Here is a 20,309-nt window from a genome sequence, read left to right as displayed (position 1 = left end):
TGTACTGAAGGGCGTTTCTCATTCTAGATGGAAAACAAGAAGGCAGAGAGAGCGTTGCCTTCTTCGACCTCAGCTGGGACCTTGCACGATGGGCAGCTCCCATTTTTCGCCGCTCTGTTCGTGCATCTGTTTCCAAACACGACGAGTACTGTTTTTGGATTACAAATAAATTTTATCAAGTAGATGAATTTGCAAACAGGAAATTGTGAATAATGAGGATGAACTGTATGTCTTTTTTCCACCTTTTTTCCCCCCTCAGCAACAGTCCCTAGACCAGGTGTAGACTAGGGGGGTCCAGGGGATAATGGAATTTTGTCAGGCATATGTTTTAGGAAGGACGTGAGGGCAACAATTTAAAAATGTTGGCAAGAAACTGTTTTCAGTGGTTGCTAGGGAAGGAAGGCTCTGTGTGAGGGCGGATGCTAGGGGAAAAGTACAGGGATCAATGGGACGTACTAGACTTTTCAGTGAGATTGAGGAAGAAGTGTGTATAGGGAGTAACTGGGTTAGCAAACTGAATAGGAGGATGTCTTCATAGGGCTGGATGTTTCCATTTAGTAGTTGAGAGGCTACGTGTAGTTCCTCATGGGACAAGATTCATGAGAGTAACTGAAGTGGAGAAGAAATGCAGGGAGCAGAGGAGCCGGGGTCCTTTGACAGAATGAGTCATCGTGCACATGACGGAACTACTCAGGAGAGAGGAAGGAAGAAGGGAAGCCAGAGCTTAGCGTCTGATGAGTGAGAAGGGCTTTTCAGGAGAGTGGTGTGTGGGGTGATTAGGACGAGTGGGTAATGCAGCCACATGACACAGAACTCACAGGAGCAGGGGTCTAGGCAGTAACCCCTCCTGGGCCTCAGAGGGATAGAAAGTGAGAGAAGGAGCAGTCTCCACTTGAGAGAGGGCTTGAGAGGGGTGTGTTACATATGCCTTTGAACAAGGAGTTGGATGATGTAGGAGATTGTTTATAAAGCAGAGGGTTCCAGAGAGCATGAGACATAGTGGAGATTGTGGGGCCAGAAGGTGGGAAAGTTGACTCAGGAGGAAGCTCAGAGCAGTATGACCCTGAGGGACTAGAGGGAGAAGTCACTAAAGGGTCTTGTTTCTTAGGCATTGACCAGAAACTGTGGAGTGTGAGGCACAGTAGGCTGGCCTAGCTCTGAGACTGAGGAGAGAAGCAGCCCGAGCTCCTCCTGGCTGTGGGGTTGATGAGGGGCAGGGGGCCGCCACCTACCCTTCTGAAGAGACTGTACTTCCCAGGAGCCCCCATCTTGGCTCTGCAGAGGGATTCTGGTCTCTCTGGAGGGAGTCAGCTCAGTTGTAAATCTTATATATAACATAGCAAGACATTCTAATTGAAAAAATATTCGTATAGAAGATGAAATATAAAAAGCCCATCCTTCCCTTTTGGCCTCTCCCTTCTCATTCCCACTTATCAGGAGAAATCTTTGTCAATATTTTGGTTTATGTTACCAGACCATTTTTTACTGTGAATTTACATTTGTAGGTGCATGTGTAAGTATGTACATAAATGTGTGTGTATAAATACATATACTTATGTGAATATATGTCCACACATAACAGCACGTCTGTGCACACACATAAAAAGACACATGGCTTCACATGTATATAATTTTTCTCCTACACTGACTCATGCTGTACAGAATGTTTTGCCACTTGGATTTTAACAGTATGTTTCAGAGGACTTTCCATGGCAGTAAATAAACAGCTCCCTTATTATTCAGGGATAATTGCCCTGGCTCTGTGCTCTCGTCTCAGGCTTCTGGTTCTAGCTTCTGCAGGGCAGGTGCTCCTAGAGTGTGTGGAGCTCTGGCGTGTCGTGTCATTTCGTTCCACTTGAACACATCTGCTGTGCTAGTGGCAAGGAGATTGAGAGGCTGAACTCTCTAAGAGCCCAAGGCAGAGAGTGACCCAGCTGAGGCCTCCTAAATGCATGCCACCTTTTAACTCAGAACTTCCCCAAGCGGAACCCTTTAGACAGATGCATGCATTACATAATGTGAGTTCTTCCCGGCATTCCGGGGAACCTGTCTCATCTAAGTATGAACTCAGGAAGGCTTTTCTTTCTCCCAAACCAGCTACTGGTAGAGAGGAGAAGCTATTGACTCCCCTCTGTGTACCAGCCTTGGTCTGGCTGGATGTCACTGTCTGCAGAGCTCTGGGAAGGCCGAGAGCCAGCATTCAGCCAGTGGACAGCAGGGCGTCCACCCTGGGACTCGGCAGGGGCTGCGTACCCTGTGCGGGCCGGCTCCTTCCCTGCTGGCTCTCCTTGGTGACACATGCTGGTACAGTAAAAAGAATGGAGAGAGGACATGTATGTGTGGGAAAATCATTCTTCACCCAGTATCTGTGTGCTGCTAATATAACTGGGAAGGATGCCAAAACCCTGCAGCTCAGCTCTTCCCCATGAATCGCCTTTGCCTTTAGATTTTGTCATTTTGTTCCCTGGCTTTTGTTGCTGTTAATGAGGGTGCTTTGATTAATATAGGCTATGTCACACTTGATGTCCATGCTTATTTTTGCACTGAAATCAATAGATTTTATTTTATTTTGCAAGTAAATGTTGTACATAGATATTCTGGGTATTTTGGATTTCTTTTTGTGTTTTTTAGTCAGCATGCTTTACCTATTTCAGGTTTGTGGATACCGGATAAAGTTGCACTTTGATGGATATTCTGATTGCTATGACTTCTGGGTAAATGCGGACGCTCTGGATATTCACCCGGTGGGCTGGTGTGAGAAAACTGGCCATAAACTCCATCCTCCAAAAGGTATTGTCACTTTTTTGTTTCATATTTTAAATTCTGTAAAAATTTCTTTCCTACATGGTGATTTGGAATTTTAAGAATTCAGACTTTATTATGATTCAGATAGGCCCAAATTCAAGCTTATTGTTTATGAAGGAAAATGTTCATTAAAGTGAAAGAAATGTAAAAAGTAGAATCCTGTTTAAGACAATAAACTATGTCCGTGTACTTATTTATATATAAAATAACATTTGATTGATACTTAATTTTGAATACAAATTTTAGTTACAGATTTCTTCCATACACACACCCATGCGCACACACACACACACACACACACACACACACACACACAGAGTTGACTCTTGAATAACACAAGAGTTAGGGGCGCCATCTCCCAGCACAGTTGAAAAGCCACATGTAACTTTTGACTCACTAAAAACTTAGTTACTAATAGCCTACTGTTGACCAGAAGTTTTACTGGTGATATAGTCGACACATGTTTTGTATGTTACATATATTATATACTATATTCTTACAATAAAGTCAGCTAGAGAAAAGGAAACATTATTAAGAAAATCATAAGGAAGAGAAGATACGAATAAGTGGACCTGTACTGTGCAAACCTGTGTTATTCAGGGCCAAATATATATATCCTTGAAAAAAACGCATTTGAAAATTTAGTTCTAGCCTGTTTACACGACTAAGTTTACTTACTGATATTTCATTATATAGAAAATCTCAAGAAATTATGCATTGAATTCATGAATCTTAATATTTAGGATATTGGAAAGGAGAATACAGGACTAAAAGCTGGTTTAGGTGGGGATTGAATTAATAGCAATTACTTTTTTATTCTTGAGTTCTTTATAGTACAGTCTGCCAGTGATTCTGCGTTTTTCATTTTTACGTAAAGATCCAAGAATAACAGATAACCATCATTTTCAGTCGATCCCTAATGTATTTAATAGTATCTTATTTCTTTCCTTTCTAACTGTTATGTTCAGTATTGTTTACTCGATGTCAAAGATCCAGGTGACTAGTGTGATGTTTTTGGCCTGTCTCAGGACTCTCATTTTTTCATGAACTAGCCATCCTTTGGTTTTAAGTGGTAAATTAATGGCAGTGGCAGAATGGTATTTTCAGATGGCTGAAGGATTAAACAAAAATGCACAGAAAAAAATGAGGGTGAAAAAGAAAATCTGCTGGCCTTTATATAAATTAACCTCTTACGTGTGGCAAATTATTAGCTGATCTTTTCATGCTGCCTTCTGGACTTTAATGGAAGTAGAAGAGAGCATATGAACAGATAAAATAAAACACTCAATTTCCTTTTTAAAGGAAATGTTGGCTTCAACAACGTTAAATGTGAAATTGTGTGCATTAAGGCAAGGATATTTCCATTATTGTAATGTGCCAACATGCTTACTTCATAAATCTTGAATTGTCATTCTTGTGGTGATAGGCTAAAAAGATTTTATCTGTTTTATTACTCTTTTCTCCAGTTTCCAACTTGTTCCTACAAGTGAGTTTCCCAAAATAGAACAGGTGAGGGGAAAATAAAGATTTTGACTCCTCCGGCTCACTCGTCTACTGCTGAGCAGTTCTGCCTAAATACTGATAGAAATGGCCTGGTAATAAGAAGGAGCAGACCTGAGTATAATATGTGTTTGCTTCCTTTTACCTTTTCTTTATATCCATTATCATTCATTCAGAATTGAAAAAAATAATACGGTTTGTTGGAAAGAAACACAGCCTGTGTAAGAAAATCCATAGTTATGAATTATGAGTTAAATTTTGTCGTTTTAAAAAATCGATTGTTTGATTTCAGCATGTTGGAGTTGTAGCTAAAAGCGGGAATGGAAAATTAATTGTGGAATATTTTGACATTTTCCTAAGTCTGTATATATGTGCCTATCCTAGGTTACAAAGAAGAAGAATTTAATTGGCAGACCTATCTTAAGACATGCAAAGCTCAAGCTGCTCCCAAGTCATTATTTGAAAATCAGAACATAGTAAGTACATCAAAAATACTTTTCCTTTCAAGGGAATTGACTTTTGAGTGTTTCATAGGATAAATTAAAAGTGATAACAAGAGACTGTAGTAAATTTTATTGCTTTGGTAAATAGAGCACTCTTAATTAAACTTTAAAATTAGCTTAATATCATCATGAATAAATATTTCTTAGGCAAATCATGGTTATTGTGTTTTATTGAAAGTAGAAGGTAACATAGTATGAAACCCTGGTGTAATTTACAGTAAAGTACATAAAAAATGAAATTGGGATAGTTTATTGTGAGTGCCCCTTGCTTAGAGTGCTGTTCACATGGGATTCGTGCAGCGAGATGAGTGTAGCCCTGTTTGGATTTGCATGCTAGGGGTGATGATTCACCTTCACTCCAGCGTGTAGCTTTATTTTGCCGTGTAACAGAAGGAAAGTCTGGATGTGTATGTATTTTCCACTTTTTTGACCTGTATTTCCACTTTCCATTGCGTGTTCCCTGTTCTGTCACTGACGAAGCCCAGCATGTTACACTCTTCTTCCTTGTCCATGTTCTGATCTGATTGGAATTAACAGAGAGCAAACAGGTGGAAAGCCAAAATGCCATCTTTATGACAGATAAGGGCTCAGTTGGAGTACATGCACGGCTTCTGTCTGTGGGCGAATGAGCTTCTTGATTCTGAGACCTAGAGTTACGATTTACTGGCCCTTCTGCCCCATCCCCCCAGCCCAGGCACACTGGACCAGGACAGACCTACACTCCTGCAGGGACAGAGCAGGCCCCTAGAGGAGTGGAAACTGCGTGCCCGGTAGGCCCCCTTACTCCTAAGAGTATGACCTTAACTTCCTTCTTCCAGATTCACCAGTCAGGTAACAGTGAGTGAGAATGTAGAAAGAGACAATAATGTTTCAATAATGTGGTTCCCGGGGCGCCTGGGTGGCGCAGTCGTTAAGCGTCTGCCTTTGGCTCAGGGCGTGACCCCGGCGTTCCGGGATTGAGCCCCACGTCAGGCTCCTATGCTGGGAGCCTGCTTCTTCCTCTCCCACTCCCCCTGCTTGTGTTCCCTCTCTCGCTGGCTGTCTCTCTCTGTCTAATAAATAAATAAATAAATCTTAAAAAAAAAATGTGGTTCCGTCCAAATGGAAATTAATATTAGGAGTAGGCGGAAACTTTCTCACCTACTCCAAATACCTTCCATTTGGGAAGTGATTTTAACCAGTTGTTTTGAGCATTGGTCTGATGGCTGAAAGAATCTCTGATCAAACTGAACATAAGCCAGGTTGAATTAGAGAACTGAAGAGGGAGGTGTGTGTGTGTGTGTGTGTGTGTGTGTGTGTGTGTGTGTGTGTGTGTGTTAGGTAACTAATAGAGCTAAGGAGCCAGATCATTATTTTAAAATTTCTTAATTGAGAGGAGAGCTTAATTGCTGAAATGTAAATACTGTGTTGTCAGTAGGTATTCTCTGTCAAGACAAGGGAGGGAGGTCAGTTAGGTGGAAAATTCAGCGGGCTGCTCCAAGATTCCTAATCCCTGTCTGGTGCTCTGAGGATGCGTCCAGTCAGGGATTTGATTAACTGCCTTGAACCGTCATCTTCAATTCTGTGCATTGCTAGCACACAACTTAATCTTGGGCTATGTGTTTGATATCCAAGAAGCAATTAGTTTTTCTATTTCTAGATTCTTCTACCTCGGAATATTCCATTATTTGTGGTCAGAGCCCTGGTAAATAATTTCAGGACTTAAATGTATCATCAAGGTGTCCATGTAGCATTAATGCTTCTATTCGCATACGACATATGCTAACATTTTCAGATATGTGGCTGTCTACATTTCTGTAAAAGCAGATAGCTGTATAATTATAGTAATATGAGAGATAACATTTGTTTTGCTTAAAGTGAGTAGAATAGTATCTGTATACTTAAGTCTGGACATACGGTTTTTTTTTAAGAAGGACAGAAATGACTTGTGTGTTACGATTGGCATAACTGCTATCCCAGTACATTTCTCCGAGTTAGGGTAGTTTTCCTCACGCAAGATCCTAGGGAATGTTTGCATTTTACTGCACCTCAGCACTAAATCTTATTGAGCTATTATTGTCTTGTTTCATGTCCCGGGTGGCTGATCATGTTTGGTTTTCCTAATATTACAAACTATTTTAAATGGCTGTATAGGTTCAGCTGGTCCTTTTGGTGCTTTTGTGAATAATATCTGTCGTGTTAGGTAAAAGTTGTAATAATTTGCAGCTTTTCATGTCTGAAGATGACCTACTTTCAGTAGAGTACTCTTTAGAGAGATCTTTTCAGAAATGGGAGTGAACTTTGACTCGTACACATTTTTAACTTAAGTGCATATTTTGTATGAAGTAATTTTCATTGTTAAGTCTGTAATCAAGGACAAGAACAAAAAGTGAACTGTATGGTGAATTACACTTGCCTAACTAGTATAGTTGTCTGACTGCAGTGCCAAAACACATACTGAAATTAATTAAACTCTGTGAGGTTATGGGCGTCCTAGTCTTGAGGTCCAGATGTCCAGCTAGTGACTTGGGTGTACCAGCAGGACATTGCTTTCTCATTGCTGCTCGTTGGAAATCGACCCTGCTCTAAAACTAGTCCATGCTCTTTAAATAATGTGAATGCAGCTGACGGATGCCAGGCCTTCAGGCGGGAGGTGTAGAGAGGGTGCAGATCTTGCTGCTAAGTGTGTGCTTATCTCTAATTAAATCTGTGTGTTTCGTAGACAGTGATCCCGTCGGGCTTTCGAGTTGGAATGAAGCTCGAAGCTGTAGACAAAAAGAATCCCGCGTTCATCTGTGTTGCTACGGTAACAGATATGGTGGACAATCGTTTCCTGGTACATTTTGACAACTGGGATGAGAGCTATGACTATTGGTGAGACCTTTTCCGTTGCTGTGTGCTTTCTGTAATGGGTGTACCCAAGGCCACCAGGTTATAGGGTTTGAAAACAATAATAATGCAAAGCTCATAACAAAAAATAACAGTGCCTCGTCCCACTCTTTCCCATTTCAGATTTTTAACTTTTCACCTATTTCATATGGCACGTATTTCTAAATCGTGTCCTTTAATTCAACTTTATGACTTGTATTTTAACTCACTTCCTGCTGTGGAAGTGTGGTTTACCGCCCCCCCACCCCCTGCCCAACACATGTTCACATGCGAGTGCACAGAGATGCATACTTCCCCCCTCGTCCTGGGTGTTGTCTATCATTTTCTGAGAAAATATTTTAATTTTCCTTCACATTTTTATTCCCAGTAGCTAATTTAACCATTTTCAATGGCCAAATACAAATATATTAATTGAGGAATATTGTTTTTAATCCTTAGAGTTTTGGGACATACTGCATAAAGTAGTAGGAGCAACATATTGTAAAATTATATAACTATCATTATAATAAAGCCATCATATTTTGATGAAGCAGTTGAAATAATGATTTCCATACCTAATTCATGTTTATTGATCATTACAATTCAGTTTTCTGGTGAAAGGCATTTCTCAGGTATTTAATTCCTTCCTAGAACACTGGCAATGAGAACATATCTTTATAAAATAACTAAAAAAACTAATTATTTTTAGGACAGAATGTACTTTGAGGATTTACTTATACTTTCTTCTACATTTCAGGAAAGCTTGTTTCCTGACCTTACTTTTTAGTATGTATATATTTAAAAATTCAGCAGAGCGATCAAAAATTTCCATTTCTCCTCAAATTGGATTCTTAGACACTTACCAGTTTTACTTACATTGTTTTAAAAAAGAGGCATCGAAAGCCATTTGCTATTCATATTTTTTAAATGCTTTCTATTAAATATTACGTGTGGTTTTTACAGAATTCTTTTTAAGGGTAGGTAAGCAGTTCTATGATTACACCAGATAGAGTCAAGTACTTCTGAATATTTTGGTGTGTTTTTCCCCAGCTTTTTTCTGCAAAGCATAATTTTCCCCATAGCATGTCTTTTTATTCAGTTTGTAATAAAACATTTCATTGAAATACAGATCATTTCAAGCATGTACAGAAGTAGAATAATAGTGACTTGCCTGGAGCCATTTTGCAGCATCAATAATTATCAACTTAAAATTCACTCTTGTCTTCTCTGTATTCCTTCTCCTGAAATCCCAACTCCAGGATTATTTTGAAGCAAATTCCAGACTGCATAGCATTTCATCTGTGTGTATATTTCAGTATGTATTTTAAACACAGGGATTCTTTTCAAATTCATAATGTTATCAATGCCATAATGTTATGAACATACTTAAACGTTCTTCCCAGTTGTCTTAGTTTTGGTTTTTTGTTGCTTTTTTTTTTAGATTTGATGGTTTTAAATCCAAGTGAGGTGGTTGTTTTGATGTTTCTCTCATTCTCTTTATAAATTCCTCCTATTCCTCTCTTTCTCCATCTCTTGTAACTTTTCTTGAAAAAACCAGGGTGTTTGTCCTGTGGAGTCTCCCACAGTCTGGATTTGCTGATTGAATTCTTCCATTGCTTACCATGTTCATCTGTTCCTCGTATTTCTTATTTATTGGTGGTTTTTGTTTCATTCAAAATTATCTGTACCTAACTTGAGTGTAGGAATTGATGAGAAAACTTTAAATTTAGTAACACCATAACTCTGTTGTGAGGTCGAATGTGTTTCTCCCCTGCTGTGTCTGATGAGTTATGATGGTGACAGTACCAGAGTGATGACCAGATCCATTAATAAAGTGATACTTTGGGGGCACCTGGCTGGCTTAGACAGAAGAGCTTGTGAATCTTGACCTCAGGGTCATGAGTTCGAGGCCCATGTTGGGTGTAGAGATTACCTAAATAAATACTTTTTAAAAATCAGTGATAAATTAAAGCAATTACTAGAATTTGTTAAAATGAGCGCTTTTTATTTTTAAAGTTCTGATTCATTTAGGGAGATTTTTATTTTTTAGCTTTTGTCTGATTTAAATAAAATGGGTAAATGTTTGTCATTTTTGTGGTCTTACAAGTATTGGAGAGTTTTAAAAGTGTAAGTTGTTTATTTGACATAGGATGTGTTTCCTTTAAAAACATTCTTCTGAAAAAAAGTAATGAAAAGCCTAGAAGACTTTGTCACATTCATTTTTCTTTGATGCCAAATGCCTAGGGAATAGGAAAGATACTGGGTTCTTTTTTTAGAAAGAGCAGGGGAAAAAATGATCTCTTTTAACACTGATTTTTATACTTTTATGAGCACAAACTAATTATTTTTAGGACAGAATGTACTTTGAGGATTTACTTATACTTTTAACTATTGACATGAAATCATATTTTGTTAATTGTCAGAAAAAGAGTACAGTGTGTTCTCTTTCTTAATATGCAATTATGGCACATTGAAAATTGCTTAAATGCACTGGAATTTCTCCAGCTTTATTAAATATTATATTCTTTGATCTTTGGATTTTGGAATGGTTCTTATCTGCATAAAGTACTTGTTTAGGTATGTAATTGAGGTTACAAATTGGATTGCTTTCCCAATTTAAAATAGTTTGGAAATGAGATATTTTTTTCCCTTTGCATCGGATAACGATCTTACCTCTTTTTTACCTTAGTGGGAATTGGAAAACGTGTATAGTTGACCCTTGAACAATTTGGGGGGTAGGGGTCCTCACCCCCAGTGCATTCACAAATTTGTGTGTAAGTTTTGACTCTCCAAAAACTTAATAACCTACTGTTGACTAGAATCCTTACCAATAACATAACCAGTTGATGAACTTGCATTTTGTATGTTAAGAGTGTTATATACTGTATTCTTACAATAAAGTAAGCTAGAGAAAAGAAGATATTATTAAGAAAACCATAAGGAAGAGGAAACACATTTATAGTACTGTATGTATTGAAAAAAATCCACATACAAATGGACCCAGGCAGTTCAAACATGTATTGTTCAAGGAGTCAACTGTATAAATCTGTGTACATTTGTAGTAGTACAAATGCCATGGAACATTTCTTCCTTCCTAAGAGGAAAACTGAAAATTTATGCAGAATTGAAGGAGTTTTTTATGAAAAGAAAAATAGTATGTATTAGAATAAAATTTGCTTTACCTCTGGGTTTCCTATGTGCTTTTATTATACTGGTAATTGCTAGCTGCTAATTCTATCCCCTTGACAGTCATTAGACTTATTAGTAATCCTAAATAGCTCTGAATGGTAGAACTAAAAAGGACTTGAAAGTTGGGGAGGAACGCCGTCAAGGCAAGGATGCTGCTGTCTTCCCAGAGCAGTGCGCAGCCTGTCCTCCTGTCCACCACAGCTTGGACTGGGCCCAGTAGCAGAGCCTGGGTGTGAAGGAGCGGGCAAGAACTCTTCCTTTTAAGAAATGTTATTTTCATGGAATCTCGTCTTTTGGGAACCAGGAAGGCACAGCAGGACTTAGCTGCTTTGTTGAGTGGAAAAGCTGTCAAAATTGAGGTCGCAGCTTCAGCTGTCCCTGAACTTCTGTCTGGTCTCCCAGTGGAGGCAGGGCAAAAAATCAACAAGCACATCTATGAAAAAGAGAAGCATTGAGTTAGTGAACAAACAGGGGGCTGGGGCCTTTAAGTGTATTCCAAACTTGGTGGCGGTGGTGGTGGTTTTGTTTTGTTTTGTTTTAGAGTTGGAGTTCTTTTACCTTTAGAAATTAAGAGTAATGGTAACACTACATATGTTTCCCCAAAGTAAAGTTGAAAAGTTTGCGGCGTGTTGTCAATTTCTGAGAGCAGTGTCACAGTTTACAGATTGTCATTCAGGAAGCATGGGTTGCTGGTGCTCATGAGTTACAGAGATGAAAGGAACCCAGGTGGCTCTGCACTTCTGCCCGGAGGGGCTCAGGGTTCGGGGAGGGACAGAAACTACAGACCCCACTGTCTAGGCTGCAGGGTCAGTGGTTTGTGTGTATAGTAACAAGAACCAACCACTTGTTGTCTAAGGGGGAAGGTGGAGGGAAGGACTGACTGAATGGAGGGTTCTTGGGGAAGGCTTTCTGGAGGCTGTGGGATTTGAGCTGAATCCCAAAGGATGGTAGGAATCAGGACTTAGATGTTGGGATGGAATATTCCTGGCCAAGGAAAGCATTTGCTTGTGTTTAGGCCCAGGGGAGCAAACCAAGGTATGTTTAGGGAACGACAGCCCATCTATTTAGTAAGTGACTTTACTCTTCTAAGCCTTAGTTGCCCCCTTTGCAAAAGGGATAATAATATGTATCCCTTAGGGTTTTGTGAGGATGAAAATAAAAGTTTTAGAAGCAGAAACCAATTTGCAGAAGGCTAGAGAGATGACTGCAAGGGACTTCAGGCAGAGAAGTTTGGCCCTGAAGGTGAAAGTGGATTATGGCGTGGGGCCAGTCAACAGTCAGAGCAGGGTTTCTGCACAGAGAGAGTTTTGAGCTTGGTTTTCAGGCTGAAGAAATGAGGCCACCATGAGGGAGATAGCTGAGGCTGTGGTCCCGTAAGAAGAGCTCACCTGGGGGAGAAATGAGCTCCCTTCCCTGTCAGCTCAGAGAAAATGAAGAAATGATGGGAAAATTTCAGAGTAGCGTAATGACATGGCATCTCCTTTCTCTTTCCCGAGGAGTCGCTGTGTTAGTGAAAAATCACGTTTTAAGCTTAAAGCAAATTAATAATATTGAAAACCGCTACGGTGGGGAATGGGATTGGAAATGAATTAGGGAAGAAAAGAAGAACTACATCACTCAGCCTGATGAGGTCTGGGGTTTAGTAGCGAAACACAGAGTAACGCAGGCCCCTAAGAGCTGGCGTAGCCCCGAGCCAGGAAAGCAGGGTGCTGGGAAATAAATCGAGTCATCGTGCTCTGGATTCAGGGAGTAGGCGAGGCCAAGTGTCCTGTATTTCTTCAAAGAATTTGAACCATTATTGCTTGAAATGAAGGCTTTAATAGCTTCCTCAAGCGAGCATCTTGAAAGGTTCTTGTCTGACTCTCTGCCTGGATTTGCTGAGGCCGGCTTGCGTGCCTTTTGTTGAGCTTTGGCTGGCTTGAGAAAACGGGGATCTCTTTCTTTTCACCTGGAAGGCTTGGTGAAATCACTTAACCTCTTTCTGTTTCCATAAAATGAATATCTTAGCATCTACTCTCCTTACCCTTATATTATAAACCTGAGTTTTTCATGAGTGATTTCTTCGGTTTCTGACCTTTTCAAAGTCTACCAGTCTAGGTCTGATTGGATCTTAGCAGCCTTCGTGAATAATTTGCACTCACTTGTGAAACGGACTTTATTTTTTTAAATTAAGATTTATTTATTTAAGAGAGAGCGCACGTGACCTTGTGTGAGCAGGGGTGGGGGTGGGGGAACAGAGGGAGAGAATCCCCCAAGCAGACTCTCCACTGAGTGCAGAGCCCAGCATGCGGTTCGATCTCATGACCCTGAGATCATGACCTGAACTGAAATCAAGAGTCAGCCATTAACCAACTGAGCCACCCAGGCGCCCCTGAAATGGACTTAAAAAGTGTTTGACACAGACTTCTATGATGATATATATAAAAACCCAAAAGAAAGAAAGGGGGTACAGTGATCCAACAGTTTACAAACTTCCCACCATCAGGTGTTCTTCTATAATTACATTTCTTGCTGGTTACATTTCTGCTTTTGAACACTAGATGGGACTAAGAGATGACTTGTTTTACAAGAATAGTAACAGGATTTCACAGCCTTCCAGCTTCATTCTCAATGAAGTGTTGTTGGCTGATGGACAGAGTGTGGGTACAATAGAGGAAAACAGGGCTATTTCTGTTTTCTTGACTGAGATGGCTTCCTGTTGATTTTAAATGGTGACTTTGATCAATATTTAGGCAACATTAAAACCTTACATGAGATTCGAGTAGTACAGGAATGTGTGCCCGAGATTCACCACAGTATTTTTCTTAATTGCAGTTTATAGAGAAATGCAATAAAATTAAAAGAATTAGTAACGTCAGTGTTCTTACTTTAATCACCATGAGCCTGGCAAGTGATTATAAAAACTATTTGATAGCTGTATTAGACTGGGAAGAAAAAATTAGACAAATGTTGTATGTGTTTTCTTTTTCTTATTTTTAATGAGCCCTCTGTGAATTAACATCTATCTCTAAAATAAAATAAGATTTCTCTGAAATAGAGGCAATACATAATCAGTAATAATTCATAACCAAATGATTGTCTCAGAAAAGAGTAGAATAGCTGGAAATAGAGCTTTTATAGCCTTGTTTATACAATTTGTAACAGAATACTTGTATTTCATTTCATTTCCAGTATAGTTAACATACAGTGTTATATTAATTTCAGATATACAATTTAGTGATTCAGCAATTACACACATTATTCAGGGCTCATCCAAGTGTATCCCTAATCCCCTTCACCTGTTTCACCCATCACCCCACCTATGTCCCCTCTGGTAACCATAAGTTTGTGCTCTACAGTTAAAAGTCTGTTTTTTGGTCTGCCTCTTTTTTTTTTTCCCTTTGTTTTTTTTTTTTTCTTTCTTTCTTAAATTCCACATATGAGTGAAATCATATGGTATTTGTCTTTCTCAGACTGACTCATTTTGCTTATTAGCATTACACTCTTTAGATCTATCCGTATCATTGCAAATGGCAAAATTTAATTCTTTGTGGCTGAATAATATTCCGTTATAAATACTTACCACATCTTTATCCACTCACTGTTGATGGATACTGGGGCTGCTTCCATAATTTGGCTATTGTAAATAATGCTGTGATACAGATAAAGGTGTATATATTCTTTTGAATTGGTGTTTTTATATTCTTTGGGCAAATACCCAATAGTGATTTACTGGATCATATGGTATTTCTGTTTTTAATTTCTTGAGGAATTTCCACAGTAGCTACACCATTCCCATGCATTCCCATGACAGAATGTATTTTAAGGAATTGTATACTAAAATATCTTTTATGAATTTATATCATTGTTAAGAAATGTACCAACTGCTGTATGAACTAGCAGTGTGTGTTTTCTTTTCACATTTCTAAAATAATGACATACACATATACACATAACCCTAATACATAGATTGAGAGAAATAATAGTGTGGGAAAGGGTGGTAGGAGATAACAAGTAAATAAAGGAAGAGAAAGGTAGAAACCTTTAACTATAAACTTTAAAGTATTTTTCACTGAAATAAACTGAGAAAAATCAACATTAAAAATTGTGGCTATATCAACTCACCTCGTTACTGTTCAGGGCTACTAATTTGAAAGTTGGTTTGGAAAGAGATGACTATATGTTGATCTCATTCACTTAGAGCGTTTTTTAGAAAGTTGTTTTTCACTAATCATAAGACTTTTTTGTTCACCGGAAACTCTAGCCATTGTGTTACCTTTCTGGCTTTCTGTCTTTTAGTTTTCCATCCAGAGGACTATGTTGAGCTTTCCTGATCTTTTAGGATAGACTCAACGGATCTGGTGAATAGAGCAAGACTGGACTCCTTGGCATCCTCTACACCAGCATTTCCCAAACCGTGTTCTGCAGAACACTGGTGTTCCACAGGATGTTAATGGATTGCCCACTAAAGCAGTATTTTGGAGTTAAATATGTTTAGGGAATGCTAGGTTCAATAATTTGAAATTTGCTTGTTCATAGTATAACTTCACAGTCTTTAATATGCTGATGATGCATTAAATATCTCAAGCATTTGGCCCTGATTTTTTTTTTCAGCTTCATTATGCTGTTTACCTTTGAGAACACCAATAGGAAATGTTCTACAACTTTTTAAAATATAGATTTTAATTGTGATATGTCTCTAGATGCCTATACATTTATTTTGTAATTCTGTTATAACTACTCCCTTATAACTGTAGCCTCCACTGCCTTTTGGTATGTTTGTTTGCCTGGCAAAATCCCAACCCTGGTTGAACTAACTTTGTGCCTACTTTATGCCTGTGCCTGAGTGGTTGAATGTAGCTAGAAAAGGCACAACATGCTCCCTGGTCTAACATGTCATATTCATGACTGCTAACCTCAGGTGGACCTTAAGGCCTGCCCCATAATCCTGTTCAACCAATTCCTGTCTGTTCTTCCAGATCACTAAATTCCACTCCATTTTTTCCCTCAAACCTCTCTCACTTCCTTCCCTACCCTCTCTCTCAACTGATAACCTTGTTTCCTGGTCAGTGAGAAAAAAGACCCTCAGCACAGATGTGTGTGTGCTCCCACTGTCTTGTCTGGTGGGTGTATTCCTGGTCTCTGCCCATAGACTGAACCCTCTCTGTGACTCTGGGTGGTATGCCTGCCCCTGCCTTGGTGGCCTGCTCTCATGCACGAGAGTCCATTCCCTCTCACCAAGTCGCTTCTCTCTTCTGCATCAATAGGTCATTCCCTCTCTGTTAAATTATTCCTATCAGTATCCAAACAGGAGAAGGGGTTTGGGGTTTTTTTGATACCCCTTATAGACCTAGCACCTAGAACACTACCCTGATCATGGTCGTTGCTCAGAATATATTTCCTGAATGATGAAGTAATACTTCTCATCTTTTATAAAGAGTTTTATTTTAAAGCAATTCTAAACTTAAATAGTAGAGAGAAGGGCGCGTGGCTGGCTCAGTCAGTAGAGTGTGACTGTTGATCTCAGAGTTGTGACTTTGAGCCCAATGTTGGGGTGATAGAGTTTACTTAAAAAAAAAAAAAAAAGTAGAGTTTACTTAAAAAAAAAAATAGTACAGAGAATTTCCATATGTGCCCCACCTAGCTTCCCCCTGTGGATTTCCCAACATAAAAAAAAAGAAAAGTTTCCTTTTGCTCTCAGTTTCCTTTTAAAACAGCTCCTTAAGCATGTTTTCTCTACCAGTTGACTCCATCTGCTGTCCTTCCATTTTCCTCTTAAACCCACCCTATACCAGGGGCCCTTGGGTGGTGCAGTCGATTGAGCGTCTGACTCTTGGTTTCTGCTCAGGTCGTAATTTCAGGGTCATGGGATCAGTCCCCATGTTGGGCTCCATGCTCAGCTCGGAGTCCACTTGACTTTCTCTCTCCCTCTACCTCTGCTTCTCCCCATCCACCCTACCTAAAATAAATAATTAAATAAATCTTTAAAAAAATAAAAATAAAACAACCTCCCTATTCTGGTTTCTGCCCTTTCTTATCCTCAACTCTACCAGAAGACCCTTGTCAAGAATGCTGAAGACCTGGGGCGCCTGGGTGGCTCAGTCATTAAGTGTCTGCCTTCGGCTCAGGGCGTGATCCCAGCATTCTGGGATCGAGCCCCGCATCAGGCTCCTCCGCTGGGAGCGTGCTTCCTCCTCTCCCACTCCCCCTGCTTGTGTTCCTTCTCTCGCTGGCTGTCTCTATCTCTGTCAAATAAATAAATAAAATCTTAAAAAAAAAAAAAAAAAAGAATGCTGAAGACCTTTACATTGGTAAATCCAGTGATCAATTCTTGTTTCTTCTCTTCTTTGATCCAGCATCAGCATTGATTTCTTTCTAATTTCTTCCCTTCTCTTAATTTATAGACATTTCTTCTTGGCCTTCTTGGCCCCCTACCTCTTCTGTTCTCTCTCTGTACTCTCTGGATGGCCTCATCTCTGTTCATGATTTTAAATATCAGCCCAAATACTGATGACTCCCGCAGCTGTGTTTTTACCCTTGGTCTTGTCTTTGAACTCCAGATTTTTATGCTCATTTTCTCTTTGACTTCTTGTTTGTCAAACATATGTTGATGACAAAACACCATTTGCAATGCTGCAGTCTTCAGACTGCAGGCTGCAGTCTTCCCATCTCAGGAAATGGTCCTGCATTCTTCCTGTGGTCCATGCCCCAAACCTTGGAATGTCCTTGACTTCTGCCCATCACTCACATTCTGTATCAAATCTACCAGCATATTCTGTTGGTTCTTCCTTTAAAGTATAGACCTAAAAACACGATCACTTCTTATTATCCTTACCACCAGCACTTTGGTCCAGGTCACCATCATCAACTCTGGCAAAAGCCTTCTAAGAGCCTCATCTCATTTCCAGTGTGCTTAATTGACTGTAAAGCAGTCAGAATAATTATTTCAAAACCTAGATTATTCCACTCTACTGCCTAAAACCCCCTGCATGATATTCTGGTAAATGTCATTTTACTCTGAGTAAAATCCCAAGACCTCATCATGGCAAAAGACCCTTCCTGATATTATTTTCTATTCTATGCTTCCCGCAGTCTATTCTTGACACAGCGGTGAGACTCCCACCTCATATCCTTTATATTTGCTGTTCCCTCTGCACGGAATGGCTTTTCTGTTACGCATTTGAGCGGCTCAGTTCTCTTTTTTCACTTTCTTTAGGTGTCACCTTATTTGACAGGCCACCTTGACTCTGCTGTATAAAGGGGTGCCTTTCCATTTTTGCTCTCTGCTTCTTTCTTCCACTTCCTGTCCCCGTAGTGTTGTGCCTCCAGAGTACATATTTTGTTGATTTATTTCCTGTCTCTTCCCAGTATATTGCAGATCCCACAGAAGCAGGAACTTTGTACATGTTTTATGTGCTACTGTATACTCAGTGTCTATCCCAGCGTCTGGTGCATTGTAAGCACTAGGTGTTTAAATGAAGGAGTGAGCAAATGAATGAAATGGGTTGCATGTTAAGATGAGGAGTACGTAGAACAAGTTTGATTAGGAGCAAGGATTCAGATGCCACGTAATGCATGCTGCTAAAAGAGGTCTTAGGAAAGTATGGGCTTGACTGAAGTAAAGATGACAGAGAGGAGAAGAAGGAGGTGAGACTAGGAAGGGAATACCCCATCTTAATACCTGGTCTTTGTCATTCTGACAGATGATAGAAACAGCATGTGTGGTTTTTGAGGGTGATCGAGCTTCTAGCTTTTTGCATGTTTGCCCTTACGGATGCTGAAATAGTTTTAGCTTGCTTGTGTATATGATTATGTACACATTTATTTGTATTTGAGAATTTATCCTGATAATTACAGTTTTGTGATTTATATAACTACAGGTGTGAAGCATCAAGTCCACATATTCATCCAGTGGGTTGGTGTAAAGAACATAGAAGAACACTTATTACTCCGCCAGGTTTGTGTTTATCATGTGTCTAATATTTTTTGTAAAAGATTTTATCTATTTGTAGAGAGCACAAGCAGGGGGAGCGGCAGAGGGAGAAGCAGACTCTCTGCTGAGCAGGGAGCCCGACATGGGGCTCTATCCCAGCACCCTGGGATCATGACCTGAGTGGAAGGCAGACACTTAGCCCCCTGAGCTACCCAGGCTTAGAGTCTATTTGAGGATTCTTGCTCCCTCTCCCTCTGCCCCTCCCCCTGCTTGTGCATGCGTATGTGCTCACTCTCTCTCTAAAATAAATTTTAAAAATCTTAAAAAAAAATGACAGTGTCTGCCAGCCTTCTTCACTAACATAGTTTTTTTTTTCTCTCTCTGTAATTAATAAGTATTTTGTGGAGAGATACTTGGGATTGTGTAAATATTCTGTACTTCATCCCTGTATCACTCGTAGTTTTTAACATCTGTTGATATTTCTAGTATGAATTATTATTCTGACAGCTGTTAAATGCTAATTTTTTTATTCCTTGTGCATAATGAGTTGATATTCTTCTGCAAAGAATAGCTTTCTCATCTTCCCATTTATTCATTCAGTTAATTTATTTATCTCTGCATGGACTCATACATTACTGTTTTTATCAATGAGTTATCATCTATAAGCAGCATTATTTACTTTTCATGTCCAGATTTTCTCAGATTTGGCCCGTGGGAGTCCCTTTATGCTGGTTACTATGTCCCTTGACATGTTCTGATTGTTTTTTGATAATTTCCTACTTTCTGGCACAGCTAGGCTTATCTTGTACTTTCCCTGATTCAAACTAAAATCTAAACGGTAGATGTGTTCATTGCTACTGGGATGATGTTACTTCTGTCCTCTCAGAGGATATAGTCAGGAAATATATCCATATAAAAATGTTTAAAAATTATTTATCTTTCTATATCTGTTTAGACATTGAAAATAATGAATTTATATCATTAGCTCCAGTTCCTATCCAAGACTCCTCAGTTTATTCTAGTTTCCTACTTTCTCTATTTATACCTCTTTTTTCAGTCAGTGAGAAACCCGCCTTCCTTTATCTCAATATATTTACCTATTTTTTTCAGTTGTCTTTATGTAGCCAATTTCCCACCCCAATGAGCCGCTGTTAATTCCTGCTCAAACCTGCCTGATGGTTTTTGGACTTGGGAGGAAACAAAAGGAGGCGAGAGGAAAGAGGGATAGTTATTTCTACATATTTTACTAATTCTGTTCCATGACCTGGGGCGCTTGGGTGGCTCAGTCCGCTGAGCATCGGATTCTTGGTTTTACTCAGGTCATGATCTCAGGGTCCTGAGATTGAGCTCCCCCCAGGCTCTGAGCTCAGCACGGAGTCCGCTGGAGATTCTCTCCCTTTTCCTCTCCCTCCCCTACTGCCTCTCCCCGTTCACACTCTCTCTCTAAAAATAAATAAAATCTTTAAAAAAAAAAACCATAACTGTTCTATGACTTGATTTTGCTTGTTTGTTTGACCTAAAATATGATGATATATCTGGAATATGTCCCATAT

At 39.5% G+C, this 20,309-nt stretch overlaps 1 protein-coding gene across 8 annotated transcripts in view; it reads left to right on the top strand.

The window, feature by feature from the left end:
• L3MBTL3 (L3MBTL histone methyl-lysine binding protein 3) overlaps positions 1 to 20,309 on the top strand; it is a 111,842-nt gene that overhangs the window by 41,850 nt on the left and 49,683 nt on the right. For all 8 annotated transcript variants that reach the window (XM_048225982.1, XM_026504788.3, XM_048225979.1 and 5 more), the window contains 4 exons: positions 2,655 to 2,790; positions 4,690 to 4,781; positions 7,510 to 7,661; positions 18,704 to 18,780. In XM_048225982.1, the coding sequence (XP_048081939.1) occupies positions 2,655 to 2,790; positions 4,690 to 4,781; positions 7,510 to 7,661; positions 18,704 to 18,780 (457 nt within the window). The remainder of the gene's footprint in view (positions 1 to 2,654; positions 2,791 to 4,689; positions 4,782 to 7,509; positions 7,662 to 18,703; positions 18,781 to 20,309) is intronic.

The sequence above is a fragment of the Ursus arctos genome, unplaced genomic scaffold, assembly GCF_023065955.2.
Source record: "Ursus arctos isolate Adak ecotype North America unplaced genomic scaffold, UrsArc2.0 scaffold_13, whole genome shotgun sequence".
In the NCBI taxonomy this organism is placed as follows: Eukaryota; Metazoa; Chordata; class Mammalia; order Carnivora; family Ursidae; genus Ursus; species Ursus arctos.
Note: the sequence above shows the minus strand (reverse complement) of the source record. Positions and strands in the feature narration are given on the sequence as shown.